Source organism: Atractosteus spatula, chromosome 1 (assembly GCF_055471065.1).
Source record: "Atractosteus spatula isolate fAtrSpa1 chromosome 1, fAtrSpa1.hap1, whole genome shotgun sequence".
Taxonomy (NCBI): Eukaryota; Metazoa; Chordata; class Actinopteri; order Semionotiformes; family Lepisosteidae; genus Atractosteus; species Atractosteus spatula.
In genome coordinates, this window is record NC_142706.1 from 44681403 (window position 1) to 44697237 (window position 15835).

A 15835-nucleotide genomic window follows, 5' to 3' on the forward strand; every position below is an offset into this window, starting at 1 on the left:
AAAAACCACTAGGAGACGTGAAGCAAGTATTCAGAAGCCCAAACCAGAGGGCACGTGTAGAAATTGTGTGGAAGTGCATTGAAAACTGAGAAAAAGAGGCATTTCTTAACCCAAAGGGTTGTTGAAATCTGGGACAAGCTACCCAGCTGTGTTGTCGCAGCCGATACCCAAGCGTCTTTCAAGAAAAGGCTGAATGATACACATGCTGGCTACTTCTAACTGTCCCTGGTTTCCCATTCTGTAGGGTGAGGCTTCATCTCTCTGTGGTCCTGCTTGGGATATAGTACGAATGGATGGTGTTCAGTGAAAGGTTTTTGTGTTACTTGTGGGTGCTTTTACAGCTATGCATACGAGTGCTTTAGTGTTTCTGCTATGTTTTTAATTGTGTAACCTGGAAACTATTTTTGCAGAGCTTGGTTAGTAGTGACTTAACCAGTCTGGTAACTGGAGATAATTAGATATCTGTCAGTGTTTTGCAAATTGACTCCTCTTTAATATCTGACTGAATGACTAGAATGATCTTGAATGACGCCTCTTTAATGATAGCCCTTGAATTGTTTCTTTTCTGAGTATAGAACATTGTTTTTTGGCTTCCACACTCAGAGAAGGCTCCAGAGCCTTCTACTACTTCCAACTACTTCGGTCATTTTTATCAGTAACACATTGGGCACATAATGATATTGTACATTTAAAAAAGGCAGGTTTGTTTCTTGGAATAACAAAATACTGAGCTCCGCTCATGTGATTTTCGAAAAACTATACAATGTGTGCGTAATGTTTGGTATGTGGTTTGAATTAAAATAGCTATAATGAATGAATACGAATATGTATAAATCTGGAGACCCTGCCACACCTTTCGACTATCCTACCTGTATGAAATAGGCAAATGGACAAAAATTTAAAAGCCTTCTGAATAAGGTTGGAAGTTTGTATTTGAAAGTTTTGATAATCTTGGGGATAGAATTCCACACCTTTGGGGCATAACAAGAGAAGGCCTTGTCAGCTATAGCTTGTAAATGAGCTTGGGCGACAAAAGGAGACCAGAATCAGACACATGAAGGATGCTGGGTTGGGAGTAGGAAGATAATAAGTCAGACAGGTATTGAGGTGCCAAGCCATGTAAGGCCTTATAGGTAAGCATGAGGATTTTGAAGTTGACATGATCCCATAGGAAACCAGTGCAAGGACTCTAGGACAGGGGTAATGTGATCACTTGTACATGACCTGGTCAGCATTCTGGCAGTCGAATATTGGATATTCTGAAGATTGTCATTGTAGATTTAGATACACCAGCGAAAAGGGCATTGCTCTAATAAATTCTTAAAAAGATGAATGTGTTGACCGGCTTTTCTGCTACAGAGACAACATCGAATGTAGTCCGGTGATATTTCTGAGATGGAAGAATGATGTTATTACTATAAACATTAATTTTTATTCGGAAAGTACAGTCCTGTCATTTTGAAGTATATAACTCTTATGTGAATTCTCCTGGTGTAACACATTTTTAAGATTTTGATTAATAGTTGTTGTGTGTAGTATGTTGACATCTGTTTGTACTGAGAAGTACTGTAAAGCTCTACCTCAAGGCCAGATTGTCAGAACATTTATTTGCCTAAATTTAAATTGTGGATTTATGATTTGTATTTCACAGTCGGAATGATTTATTTAACCAAGAGGTAAAAATGTGTTTCTTCTTCTAACATTAAGAAGGTAAAAGAACTGTTGAAGAAACTTGCAAAGAACTCGTATATCATCTTATACTCTGCAATACCCATTAAACTGCGGGCTATTCTTCACTTAAGATCAAGGCATGTTTACCTAGACATACCATTTGAATTCTCCCTTATGTATTTGGGTTACTTTACTTTTGATTATTTGGAAGTAAAGTATAGATATTTACTAGTAATTCTTCTAGCTGCCAGTAAGAAAACAATCACAAGAAAATTGTTTACTAAAGAACCCCCAACAACAGATCAATGTTGTGAAGATTTATATAAATGGAAAAGATTAACTTTTCTTAGGTTACAGGTGAAGAGGTTTAGCAAATACTGGCAAGTCTGGGTAAAATTGAGACCCAGTTTTATTCTATGAAACAAGAGGAAGCAGTCTTTTGTGTGAATTATTTGCATATGTAACCTCCCATCTAAGCTGGAATAATGTAAATAGTTAACTATATAAAACCTAATACAATAGTAAAATTAAAGATGAAAGCAGAAAATGACTTTTTGTATTCATTCTTCCTTTCATCACGTTCTTGCATCTGTAAAAACAAGAACAAGCCATGTGTTGTTGTACAATGTCATAATTAATGTATTTTGTTTGCATGCAGGGAAGGAGTCTGATGTATGAGACACAGAGAGCCGTCCAGTTCGTCTCCACTCATGGAGAAACCCCACTCACCACTCAGCACTATGAGGAGAACCAAGGGTGTCTGCAGTGGTTCTCTTAGGTTTGTGTTTATAATCATAGGAAATTACTAAAACTGAATAGGATAAAGGAACTTGACTGTTTTGTAAAGGAACTGTTAAGTGCGACTTCTGTGCCTGAATTTTCCTTAGTTGTGGAATGACAGAATGTGATCAATTAGGAGGGTGATATTATTTTGTCATTTTTTATAATGTGGAAATCTGCTTCCAAAATAATGATTAAGTTCCAAAAAGGACACATGATGAACTGGTTTTCAATCTGATAAAAGACCTGCAGGTTTTTCTCTACATTTTTCTTTTTATGTTCAGAATACCTTTACAGTGAAGAAAGGTCTCTATCAAAAGTAAATCAGTAAACCTGTGTCTCCAGTTGAAGTTTGCTAGTTTTCACTTGATGAGCACCTAGCAAAGGTGAACCATGTTGTCAGGGTTGTGACTTTTGATGGTGTACTCCCTAGTGTATTTAGAAACCTTTTGTACCTTTTTAGGCTTTTGATTCTTCACTAACAAGAGGCACTTGAGCAGAAGCAAACCTTTAATGGAGAGCTACCCTAACAACTAAATTTACACATACTGTACCTTAGTGATACAGTTGTTCAAAGTGAATTGTGTACTTAAAATGAAGTATTTTTATACAATAAAATCATACCCATTTTGAAGGAAAAATTATATGGAATTAATGTTTTAAGATCAGAAAAATGCAAAACATAAGAAAGCAGATGCGTGCCTATTTCCCCTTGACTTTCGTCATAAAATCCTAGTAAGGCAGTCCAAATGTTTGTTGTTTCCTGGTCATTGTTAAAATGAACAGAAAAGAAAAGATTCACATGTATAGTGACAGACAATGACAGCATTTTATGTATACACACAAAGTTTCAGCTGGGTATTCTATAATGGGTACACGATTCCAAAAATGTTATACACCAGCCTTATGTTCAGCATTCATGATATAATTTGTCTCATTGTCCACAATTTTTCTCTTTAGTTCAACACATCCAGAATAAATGTCTGTGATAAGTGGAGCTAGAGATGACTGCTAAATGCAAAGAAATTAAAACTGGGTTTAGGACAGGGGGCAGTTAAATAGTTGGATGGTTTTGTGAATCTCTTGAGTTTTGTATTTAGTTGTTCTTCATTTTGTGATTCTTTTCTGGACAGAACTAAGATGTTAAGGAAGTTGCCAAGATGCTGCTTGGACTGTTGAAAGTGAACCGTATCCTGATATTTTCAAAGTATAAAACATTGTCAGCTTATCTTGAATTCAGCTTGCATTGTGTTGTGGGTTTTCACTTGAACTGCACAGCTGCAGGCATTTTATGAAAATATAGTTCATACAAAAAGTATGTGAAGCCTTTATAGTTTTATAAGTTTTGTTATATTTTAACAAAACAATCGTTAAAGCAAAGATATGCCCTTCTTATGAAAGGACTGCCTCTGCTTTATTTCAAAATTTCTCTTGTTACTGAGGTGGATTTCATATTTATGAAAATCATATTATGCAAAGATGTGATTTTCTTACACACTTGCTAGGAGAGTCCAGTGATTTGATGCAACGGTGCCTAATGGAATTGGACCAAAAGGAAGGGAATTGTTTATCAAATTGCACTGTACTGAAGTGCGCTGTTGGCTTGTGACGATATGAAATGGCCTTATGTACTGTTCTGCTCTCTCTACATGTGAGGTGTGGGGTGGGGATTCTGATGGTGATCACTTTAGCGTCTCTAGTCGCCTTCATGTTGGAAACCTCCAGGACCAACGGGAGTCACACCATCTGGAACACGTACACCGTGGATCCCACTCATGTCAAGGTTGGAATTTGGAAATGTGAAAGTACTTTCCCCAACAACTTCTACACCACAGCTGTAGATAAGGAACAAAATGAGTATTATTTTCATTTCTGAGGTGCTTCATTTGAACTGAGGCTATAGTTTTATTATTTCTTATCTCTTTCTGCTTTCGGTGTATTCTACTATTCTTAACAACCTCCTGGATTTTGAGTTGGATGTAATTCCTTTAAACTGGTGTTAAAGCCATGGCAGGATAGATGAGCACAGTTTTTGCACATCTTTACATGTATTGTAGGCATTGAGCAGCATATAATACCTTCAGGATCGTCAGGATAGTTACACGCTAAAGTAAAGACACAAACTCTCTTTCAAAGTTGAAGAATTCTCCTTAGCCTGTTGTGTAATTGTCTTTCAGTTTTAAGAATAAAAAGGTTTAGGCTACAGTTTAACTTTGTGACTACAATAGTGTATTGTATGTACACAAATCTAGTTTCTATATAAATTGAGTTAATTGAATTTTTTTTTTAGTAAAACCTAAACCTAAGCTTCACTCAGCTCCTTTGGTTAAAAATGTTTTGTGATTTCCTGATCATCTCGAACTGTCAAATGGCATTTTACAATTAGCCACTCTTACTTTTGCAGTTTATTGGTAGTACTGTATGTCCCATCATTATGGAGGTCTAATGATGTTTTCATGTCTGCAGTTGGTACACTCCTTCGTTAAACAAGTCCTGCAGCGGGAATGCAAGCCCTCTTTCGCCAGGAAGGAGATGGAAGCGAGATTCAGCACTTCCATCCAAGTTCAGGATCATTTCCTTTCCAAGAACTCCCGGTTCACAGAGACGATATTTCAGTACCCACCGCCATTTGGGTTTAAGGACTTAGGCGGGAAACTGCTGGAAGTCCTGAGCCTTTTTCCTAGCCCTGCCAAGGAAGAGGATGCCAAGTCCTGCCGGCGTTGTGTTGTAATTGGAAACGGAGGAATACTACGGGGCCTGGGGCTGGGAAACCTGATCGACCAGTTTGATGTAGTTATCAGGTAAGCTTTCCAAGTATGAGGCTGTAGACGTTGGGGACGAAAAAAACCTTTATATCTAGACTGGATTGTTTTGGTAGCATTGATTTATGATTTATGATGATTTAGGATACAATTTTATAATGCCTATAATAGCTATAATACCACAAATCAGAAATTGCTGCACTACTGCAGATTATGTTGAAAAGGGTAAGATCATTACTCTCCTCATACGTTTAACTTTTTTGGAGTCCTGTCTTGTTTAGCAGGTTGCTGGCCTCATAGGGTTCCTTAGTTCTTTCTAGTAAAATCTGAAAACTTGGTTAACCGCTTTTAAGACCATACATTTTAGATTGGTTAAAATTCCTGAGGCTCTGGAAAACTGCAAGGGGAACTTGATTATATTTTCCAAAGTGTCCTTGTACCCTCTTCAAATGTAAAGCCTTTTCCTAAGCAGGACCAGCATTATGGCCAAAAGCATTTGGCCAGCAGCCATATCACCCTGCAACTCACAGCTGCGAACCTACTGAAGCTCAACAGGTGTGAGCCTGGTCAGTACCTGGATGGGAGACCTCCTGGGGAAAAACTAAGGTTGTTGCTGGTGTTAGTGGGGCCAGCAGGGGTGCTCACCCTGCAGTCTATGTGGGTCCTAATGCCCCAGTATAGTGACAGGAGCACTATATTGTAAAAAAGGGGCCATCCTTCGGATGAGACGTAAAACAGAGTTCCTGACGCTCTGTGGTCATTAAAAATCCCAGGGATTTTCTCAAAAAGAGTAGGGGTGTAACCCCGGCATCCTGGCCAAATTTTCCATTTCCCAAATTTCTCATGGCCTCCTAATAAACCCCATCTATGAATTGGCTTCATTACTCTGCTCTCCTCCCCACTGATAGCTGATGTGTGGTGAGCGTTCTGGCACACTATGGCTGCCGTCGCATCATCCAGGTGGATACTGCACATTGGTGGTGGTGGAGGGGAGTCCCTATTACTTGTAAAGCGCTTTGAGTGGAGTGTCCAGAAAAGCGCTATATAAGTGCAAGCAATTATTATTATAATTATTTTTGTAAGTAAAATCACTCTGGACAGATTCTAGAATGCAAAAATAAAAGAAAATTCCCAGAGGGCACAATGTGACGAGAAGCAACCATGTTGAAAGGCTGCCCTCCTTTTTCCTTCTGGATTAAGTCATAGCAGAACGTTTACTTTTATAGCCGTTTTCTTCATTACATCAGTTTAAGGTGCTTTTCATTTGTTTCTTTTTGCATGTGCTAATGTCATAAGCCAGACCACTGTAACATGAGACCATCTTGGCGATTAATGCCACTAGTCACTGTGCTCAGGCCTTCCTTTGGCAGATAATACTGCTGATGAATGAAGCAGTTCTGGAAAGCAAGTGTCAATACAATAAATGTAAAATGGCAAATTAATCTTAAACAGCCTGGCTGGATGACATAGACAGTCCATGTTGTGTTCTGGCAGCTTTCTGCAGTGCGCTCAGCGTGCTGCGATATACACGCTGCCGACAGAGTGGTAGGAACTTGAGTAACAGCATTATTTCTGCTCCTCCTCTGATTCCAGGTTAAACAGTGGCCCTTTGCGGGAGTTCAGTAAAGATGTTGGCAATAAAACGACGATCAGGATGAGTTATCCTGAGGGCAGCCCGGTGGTGTGGGAGGACATTGACCCTGAGGTGCAGTTCGTAGCCGTGGTCTATAAATCGGTGGATTTCAGCTGGGTGAAGGCGATGATGAAGAAGGAGAGGGTGGTGAGTTGCAGCTGCTTTCCAGTTTTGTTTTTTTCCCCCTCCAGCTGGAATTTTTCGACATCTTTACCAGCTGACAGTTCATAAAAAGGCACAGAGAGCCCCTTTGTTTTATTTTTGCTTTCCTCCTGCTGATCTAATCCCTGTCCTGCTCTGATGAAGAGTAATATCGTTCATTTAGCCAAATAAAAAATTAATTGAATGCTGCTGACTACGTGGTCTGCTGAAAATCTGATAAAACCATTTATTGTGCCTCTTGTAATAGAGACTGTATTCATTCCCTTATCCTCAAAGTTAAGGAAGGGCAATAGGTTGTGGAAATGTACAAATGCTACCTTTAAAATGCAGTCCTTCCTCTACATGGGTTACACAAGACACAGCTTCTGTAAATTTGATTTTACCTTAGAACCACCTGTGGGTCCTATTAGAAAATGTTTGAGTTAAGGTGAGTTTATGATATGTGTGTAAATAGCTCAGATTACGTGCATTGTGGTCTCCAATATACCAACATTCACCAGGGCTCTGTTTTGCAACCTATGGCCCACCTGCCATTATTGACACTCAAAGGGATGTTTGTCCAAGGAAAGCAGCACATGCAATAAAAGTCCAATAAGCCACAAATTAGGTAAAAAAAATGATAAACTATGCTTGACTGTTCTGTAATTCTCTACAACATGCTAGTCAATGAAAGCTCTTTATCATAGGAAAAAAATATATTTACTTGGAAAACCTGTAATCTGTGCTGCTGATTAGAGCTTAACTGTGAAAAATGTTAAGTCAAAGAATGTGGACAAAATGGCAGTTGGCTGAGATGGCAAAATTGGAGGTTTGCTCATTCCAGCCCTTTTGGAGAGATGAATATGGATTTGTTAACATAAAGACTGTGCTGTTTGTGCTCCGAGTGCATGGATTTAAATTACGTACTGTGATGAGCAATTCTTGTGAGGTACTGTGATTCAGGTGGAGGTTTGGGGAAGATGTAGCTAAGGCATATATTAATTATTTTGAGGAAAAATGAATTGACCTCAAGAAAATATTTTCCGTGATGGCTGATGATGCCATCATTGGAAAACAGAGGGGATTTGTAAAGATCATTGCAAAGTACATTGGCCACCCCACGGTAAATTTACATTGTATTATTTCATCAGGAAAACCTTTGTGCTGGGGTTTTTGTAATCTTAATGTGATGACTAGGGGACTACATTGGTGAAATGTTCTTGTTAGCTTGATGCACAGGCAGTTTCAAACTCTGCTGTGAACCCGAGCTTGAAGACCTCGGCAAGGAAAAACAAGGGCAAGAATCACACTAATTGGGATTTATGAATCTAATAATTTTAGATAATATATTGTAATTTAGGGGCTACCGCAAATTATTGGGGCGGAGCGGTGGCTCTGTGGCTAAGGATCTGCGCCTGTGGCTCGAAGGTTGCCGGTTCAAATCCCAGCTGGCAGAGGAATCCTACTCCGTTGAGGCTCCTGAGCAAGGCCCTTAACCCCAACTGCTCCAGGGGCGCTGTACAATGGCAGACCCTGCACTCTGATCCCAGGCTCTCTCCTGTCTGTGTGTCTGTGCGAAAAGATAATTCCTAATGCAAGAAATTGTGAATGGTTAATAAAGTGATGTTATTATTTATTTATTATTAATAATAACTTTTATTAATAAAAATATAAGTAGGGCTGTTTTTGATATTGGAAAATGTCAGTGGCACACAAATCGGTAAAACCAAGTGCATGAGCTAACTTTTCACACACTCCTTGTAAAAAGGTGCCGACCCCTGACCTAGACAAAAGAAAGCAATCATGTTACTGTTTAACTGACAGTGGTGGAAATTTTGGATTCCATTGATTAGGAAAACAATAGAACTGCCGCTGCTGTTAGTCAATGCTTGAATGATAAGATCGCTTTATTGGCCATATACAATTTCTTGTATTAGGAATTTCTTTTCGCATATCCCAGCTTGCTCTCCATGAGACACACTAACAGGGAGAGAAGCTTGGGGTCAGAGCGCAGGGTCAGCCATTTATTCGGGTTTCGAACCAGCAACCTTCCAGCCACAGGCGCAGATTCTTAGCCACAGAGCCACCGCACCGCCCCAGTTATGGCAGCAGTTAAACATTCCTGGTATATTGCGAAATATATCAATAAGAAGCTGAAACCGTTCCAAACTTCAAATGAATTAAACTGTCCATAACAGGGGAACAAAAAAATGTAGTATAGAACACTAAAAGAGAAAAACATTATCAGGAAAGATCACATTACAGAATTCCAAATTGTACAACTACAGTGGCATCAGCATTATGTAAATTAAAAACCCTTTTCCAGTCTAGATCATTTGCCTGGAGTGAAGCCTGTTTGATTTTTATCTTCAATCAGGCTCCAGAAGTGATTCCTTCCAGAAAGGCCAACTCACCACAGGCAGTCTTGATCTGTCCTGCACAAAAGCGGGCCTGGTTCTCTTTAATAATACGGGGTGATTTGGATTAACACCATTTTTGGCCAAATCAGACCCCATGGTCTCCTTTCGACACAGTGGTGTGGACTTCGAGAATTTAGGGTAACCCTGTCAAATCAACAGCTTGTCACTGTAATTTAAAGAGAAAGAGAAGCTGCATTTGTACATGAGTAAGACAATTTCCATGTCCTGGTTTCGCACCTGATACAGTGGAGGATACAAACCAGGGCTGAACTCTTGGTTTTGTGTCAGTGCTTATCACGTGAGTGTCCCTCAGTGCTGTCTCATGTCGCAATTATAGGCGGAAATATAAAGGCGGTGAGACAGGACAGCTTATCGGAGTACAAATGCTTGTGATGTGTGACCATCATTTTGGAGACTCTTGTCTGGTAGGTTTGATTTGTGTAGCTAGGGTGTTGCAGGGGCACCAAGGTTGCTAACATTTACTAACCCCAGCTGAAACCCCACTTGACCACAAGGTATTTTCAGTATTTTATATTTAACAAGTGAAAACAGATTAAGATCTCTAAAAGTAAGTGAAATTGGGATAATGATCTCATTAAGAGGCATTCATAAATGTTTGACTTGGAATGAAGCAAAAGCATTGTGACTGAATGTATTTGTCTAAGGAATATGTAAATAAAAAAGTACCAAAGTTAATATGAATAATCCTTCTTCTTAGTCGTTCTGGGACTGGCTGTTTTTCTGGCAGAGGGTGCCTGAAGAAATCCCCATAGGGATCTCACAGTTTCGAATCTTGAACCCTGAAGTCATTCGACAGACGGCACTGGACCTGCTCCACTTCCCTACTCCACAGCCGAAAATCTGGGGGTGGGACCAGGTAACTTTCTTTTAATTCGTACAGAAGTACATAGGGAGGAGGTATGATTGCATAAACCCATTATAAACTGTGGCTTGGTTTTCTTTTAACACTTCCAGCTTACACATTTGTCACCATGTGTGAACTAGTTGAACTACTATTGTGGAGCTACAGTCATTTCAAAACACAGTGCGATCAGATAACATTGTGAAAAGTCAACAGCCTGAGTTATTTCAGGTCTGTGACTGTGACTGTACTCTTGGATGGGCAAGGCATAGGCTCATATCAATGTCAATAATACTGTATATATGTGAATAAATAAAATGCAAATGTTACAATGGACATGCTTTATTTACTGCATTTAAACATATTACTCGTTAGTTTTGCACCCTAGTGTATCTGTACAGAAATGTAACATAATAACAAAAAGGTTATACGTTTGCTAGTAAAATACATAAGTGTACATTTATTGTAACGTCTACATTTTCCACAGGTACAGTATGTAGTATTTCTTGGTATTCCTGATGTACACACATTAGGCCCAGTATTTACACCAATTTTGACCCAGTGTTTTTCATTAGGCCCAGTACTGACACCAAAAGACAGTGGTGTTCATAAGTTAAATCAGACTCTGAATTGGCAACTAATACAGAGGAAAAAAATATAAATCTGGATCGGATTTGACTTGTTTTATGGTTAAAATTTACTGACAAATTTAGGACTTGCTACAGGGTATGGTTTTGCACTGTAATTAACTTTAAAATGATAGTCTGATGCCAGCTACATAAATATCTTTGTATACAAGACACATTATTGTTATTATTAATAATCTTTACAATAACTTTGATTATGGGATGAATCTTAAATTCATGAATAATAAAAACAAAATATTGAGAGCCTTTTCCCAAAATCATTGATAAACTGCCGAAAAACAGGTGTATACTTATGATTTGGAGGTGAATCAATCTTTGTAATTCACCTGCATACAACTGATTCTTTCATAGTCTTATAGTATATTCATTGACTTTTTTACATTTACTCAGCTTCATACCTCCCTTCAAACTAATATTTCTTTCTACAAATCCTTACACATTTAAATTGCACATGTAATTTGCTGTTTTATGCTAGATTAGTATTTGCCAGGAATATTTCCTTCAACTGGTGGCTTTGAATAATAACGAACGCAGATTAACAAAGGTGTGATAAGTAACAGGAGAGTAAGAACTGAAACAGGTTTGGCAGGCCTGATCACCAGTCAGTGTTAATACCAGGTTCGAGGTTATTAGGTAAAACGATCATGATGTGAAGTTGAGAGCAGTCAACCTTGTTTTATAATTGCAGGTGTGCATTAGCACATGACCATAAATTAAAGGTGGAAACTGGAAGGCTGACCGTCTTTGAGGTCTGATGCATGCGTATGCCAAAGGTGGCTGGACCAGACTTGAATATAATAGTTAGAATTATTTACTCGATCTATTGATCTGTCTGTCCCATACAGATTGTCTGACGTTTGACTTCAGTTTAAATGCATGGAAATGATATTCAGCACATGGAATTTTTTGCATTAAGAATTATCTTTATCTTTGTTGAATTTAGGCCATTGGATGAACCATGATGGCAACTGGAATGAAGCTATGGTTTTCCAGTTTTAGTTAGGCATTTAGCATTACTCCATTTCAATATGAGCTGATGACACAGATAACTTTTATGACCTTTTGTGAATTGGATAAAACAGGAAAAGTATTCATAGTCAATGTAAGTTAATTTTGCTGTCAAAAGAACAATGACATGCAGTCTCTGAGGATTTTAACAGTTAACAGTCATTAACAGTTGGTTTAAAGATGAAAACAGTTTTTATGCCACAGTGCCTTACTATAGGGGAGAAGGGTGGGGCAACAGGTTATTGCTGTTCCTCCAGGCTGTAGGAATTGAGTCATCATCAGAAAGTGTTTTTGATAGACATCCCAATTCCAATGGCAACTCAAAATGGCAGAGCTACATGGAAAAATAATGGCAAAAAAAGCGCCAAAAAATAGGGATCAAAATGGAAATGTGATGCTGTAACAAAATGGCGTGACTGCTAATTGAATGAGAGTGAAAAGCTAGGAAGTGGCTGGCCTAGAAGAAAGGACTCCACAGCACAGTCCTGACTGACCCTGCACTCTTGTGTCTAGAACGTGCCGACCCTGGGAATCAGCGCTCTCAACCTGGCCACGTACCTGTGCGACGAGGTCAGCTTAGCGGGCTTCGGGTACAACCTCAGCCAGCCAAGGGCTCCGCTACACTACTATGAAGATGTTTCCATGGACGCCATGCTGGTGCAGCACATGCACGACGTGGACACCGAGAGGACGCTCATCGGCAGCCTGGTGCGAGCTGGGATCGTGTCGGACCTTACCGGAGGAGTTCACTGCAGCTTCTGCGGAAACGATGAAAGCTAACACTGAAGGATTTCTCGCTCTACTTGATTTTTCAAGTGTCTTTCATCCTTAGAACTGACAGTGATGAAGATTATTTATTCAATATTAATAATAGAATATTTCTCATTGGGAATTCAAATACGAAGGATGCAGGCCTGCTTACTGCTCATTCTTGGACATGAACTTTATTTATGTAGAGGTATAACATGCTACTGTGGAATCCTGTAAATGAGTTGCACCTCAGAAACCCATCTTTTTGTTAAAGATTTTTCTTTTTACTTGTACATATTTCAAGAACAGTTATGAACTTTTTTAAGGTGCTTTATTAATTTGTTTCAATTTGTTTTTCATGTTGACGTTTCATATAGTCATAGGACCATATGTGTATTTTCAGTATTATCGATGAATTGAGTCTTCAGAATTTTTTTTAACAGCAAAAGAGTTTAAATGTAAAAGAAGCATGTACTTTATAGATTTTAATTTGAAAATTCTTGCAATATCTGCCCTCTGTTAAAATCATTCATCCTTTTAATTTGTAAATCATTTTTTTCCGTAATTTTATACAGTATTGGACTTCTGTACCTTATTAGATTCCGAATTTCTGTTAAATACCATAACAGTGTTTGTCATTCTTTTACCCAAAGATAAATTGTTCAAAAACAGCTAACAGTTGTACTAATTAAACTAAGGTAAAACATATGAGGCACTGAACTAGAATACTCGGCTCCATAGCTGTCACAAGATGAGTCTGCTTGAACGGGACTAATTTGTTTTTTACCTCATATCGTCATCAGTCTTGCAGATCAAAAATATTCTGTTTGTTTTCTCACGTTGGCTGTTCATATGTGCTTTTAATATCGCCTCAAATGTGAATAGGGCGTTTGTATGTTGACGATCTACAGTAATAAGGTGCATTGGACTCCAGCATTTCTGACTTCCCAGAGAATGTCTGCATTATTGTCTGTGAATAAATGTAGAGCCTTTTTTGTTTTGTGTATATTACTGAAAACCATTACAGTGTTCTTTTTGTAAAAGTACTGTGTGATTGTGTAATTTTCTAGTTGCTTTTTATAGCATGATTGCAGTTAACGGAATAATTCTAAGAAACGTCTCTGTGTGCTTTGCGTGCAAGTTTGCATAAATCTGATCAAAGCAAATCTGATCAGACTGAGTGGTGATCCATCTGTAACAATGGCTGTCACCCAGTCATTCAGGTAAAATCTTAACACCAAAAAAGTACCTTGACTCCTGTATGTATAGTAAAAAGAGAGGGGTATTTGTTTTTTTTCTACAGTGTGGCACATTAGCTTCCTACTCTAGTCTATACTTTACTGTCAGAGAATCGTGAAGGAACAAATACTTGTTATACAGATACCTGTATATTACTTTTATTTATTTTTTTTTATTTTATTTTTGCAATAAAACAAGACCGTGTATATCCAATTTGCATGAATATGTATACAATGAAGCCACTTTGAACTGTATTCTTCAGTAACACTGTGTGCATAATCTTAATATGTCATATTACAGACCCTCAATATACTTTTGAGATTAATCTAAGGCACATTTAAGTTACAAGAACCATCGCTGTTAAAAATAGTTTCTTGCCAGGTTTGAAAAGGTACAGTGCAGTGACGCAATGAACTGCGTCAATTCAAGTCCATGACGGCACCCTACCTATCTGTTGTAGTGAAAAACATCCATTTAAAGAGGAGCTTCTGTTCCAATTTCTCAGACTGGTTATTAAAGCACAGTAACAAATTGACGGAATTGCAAAATTTTACAAATTCCAGCATACTGTAGCACAAAACTGTGAACTTTGTGAAAGTACTGTATAGTTGCCATTTTGTTGCAAACCTCTAGTCTTGCCACACGCAAGAGCAAGAGTTTGCACAAATTGTGATGTGAAGTGGCCCTTCCTGCTCACTAGTCACTGTAATGACTGATGTGATGTGCATAGTGTGCAGGAGACATTTCATCACAGAAATGTTTCAATGTGATGAAGGGCATTAGGCAGGCAGGTGCTTACTCCGTGAGTCTGATGATGTGTCTTATTAAACTATTGACAACAAATTGAACAACTGTAAGAAATCAAAATAATTAACAAGTTTGTAAAGTAACTGAAACCAGCTTGATTTTAACAGAAATAAGATTGGCATACAGTACTTTTAAGAAATTCTGTGATACTTTTTTATCATTTTAACAGCTTGTTTTTTGGTATTTTTTTTCCATAAAAAGCAGTTGCTTAAATTCTTAATTTAAAACCTAAAAATGGTTACAAATGTGAGGATGCTGATGTAGCCTGTTTTATTCCTTACTTGATAAAAGTATCTCATCTAGTTGCTTCTTGAAAGAAGCCAGGATTTCGGCTTCACATACATGCCTTGGTAGTTTGTTCTAGACTCCCTTTGGGTAAAGAGGAGTCTCCTGTTCTCAGTTTTAAATCCCACTGAGTTTGCACTTGCTTTAAACACGAGCTGGAGAGCACAAGTGGAAGTGCAATTAAACTGGAGAATTACTTTCTTTGGTCTTTTTTGATTTCTTTGTTCCAGCTATGTAAGACTGCTGTTCTGTCATTATTTTATACTTGCATTCTTCCACCAATCTTACTGTTTAATGCATCACAGTATTTTAGGATGTTTGAAATTAATTTTATTTTGCATGTGAGCTAAAAGCTCTTTGGCCAATATATTGCTATAAAGCAATGTGGTCTTACGTGCACTTAAGATGGCTCAACTGAAAACCATTTTGGCTTTAGGAAATCTATACATTTAAACAGAGACGCATACTTGAAACAATCTGCAGTCATGCATGATCTGAATATTTTTTTTCAGTGAAACTGAGATCAAGTAAACTTGGTTAATTTACTCTGGGCCAATGTATTTGGAATCATTAGTAACTTTTGTCAGCTTAACGAAGAGTGACTTCTTTCAAGCAGGGTATATTAGCTAGGATGTCGTTTTGGGAGTTTAATCCTGCTGCTTTGCTGGTTGCTGAAATGCCTGAAAATGTGGAATAAAAGTCATCCACAGCTCTTTGGTTAACAGGGCAATGTTGCAGTTCCTGAGAATTGGAATATTATTTTTTTCGTTATTTTTATATATCCTTAGTTTTCTTTAATCTGATACTTTAGTTTTTTAATGTGCATTGTG

General features: G+C 38.2%; 1 protein-coding gene across 2 annotated transcripts in view; it reads left to right on the top strand.

Annotated features, from left to right (window-relative positions):
* st3gal5 (ST3 beta-galactoside alpha-2,3-sialyltransferase 5) overlaps positions 1-13717 on the top strand; it is a 29772-nt gene extending 16055 nt beyond the window's left edge. For both annotated transcript variants that reach the window (XM_088919136.1, XM_088919128.1), the window contains exons 2-7: positions 2330-2449; positions 4108-4234; positions 4918-5252; positions 6807-6993; positions 10126-10284; positions 12438-13717. In XM_088919136.1, the coding sequence (XP_088775262.1) occupies positions 2346-2449; positions 4108-4234; positions 4918-5252; positions 6807-6993; positions 10126-10284; positions 12438-12704 (1179 nt within the window). In that variant the 5' untranslated portion in view covers positions 2330-2345 and the 3' untranslated portion in view covers positions 12705-13717. The remainder of the gene's footprint in view (positions 1-2329; positions 2450-4107; positions 4235-4917; positions 5253-6806; positions 6994-10125; positions 10285-12437) is intronic.
* The last annotated feature ends 2118 nt before the right edge of the window (positions 13718-15835 follow it).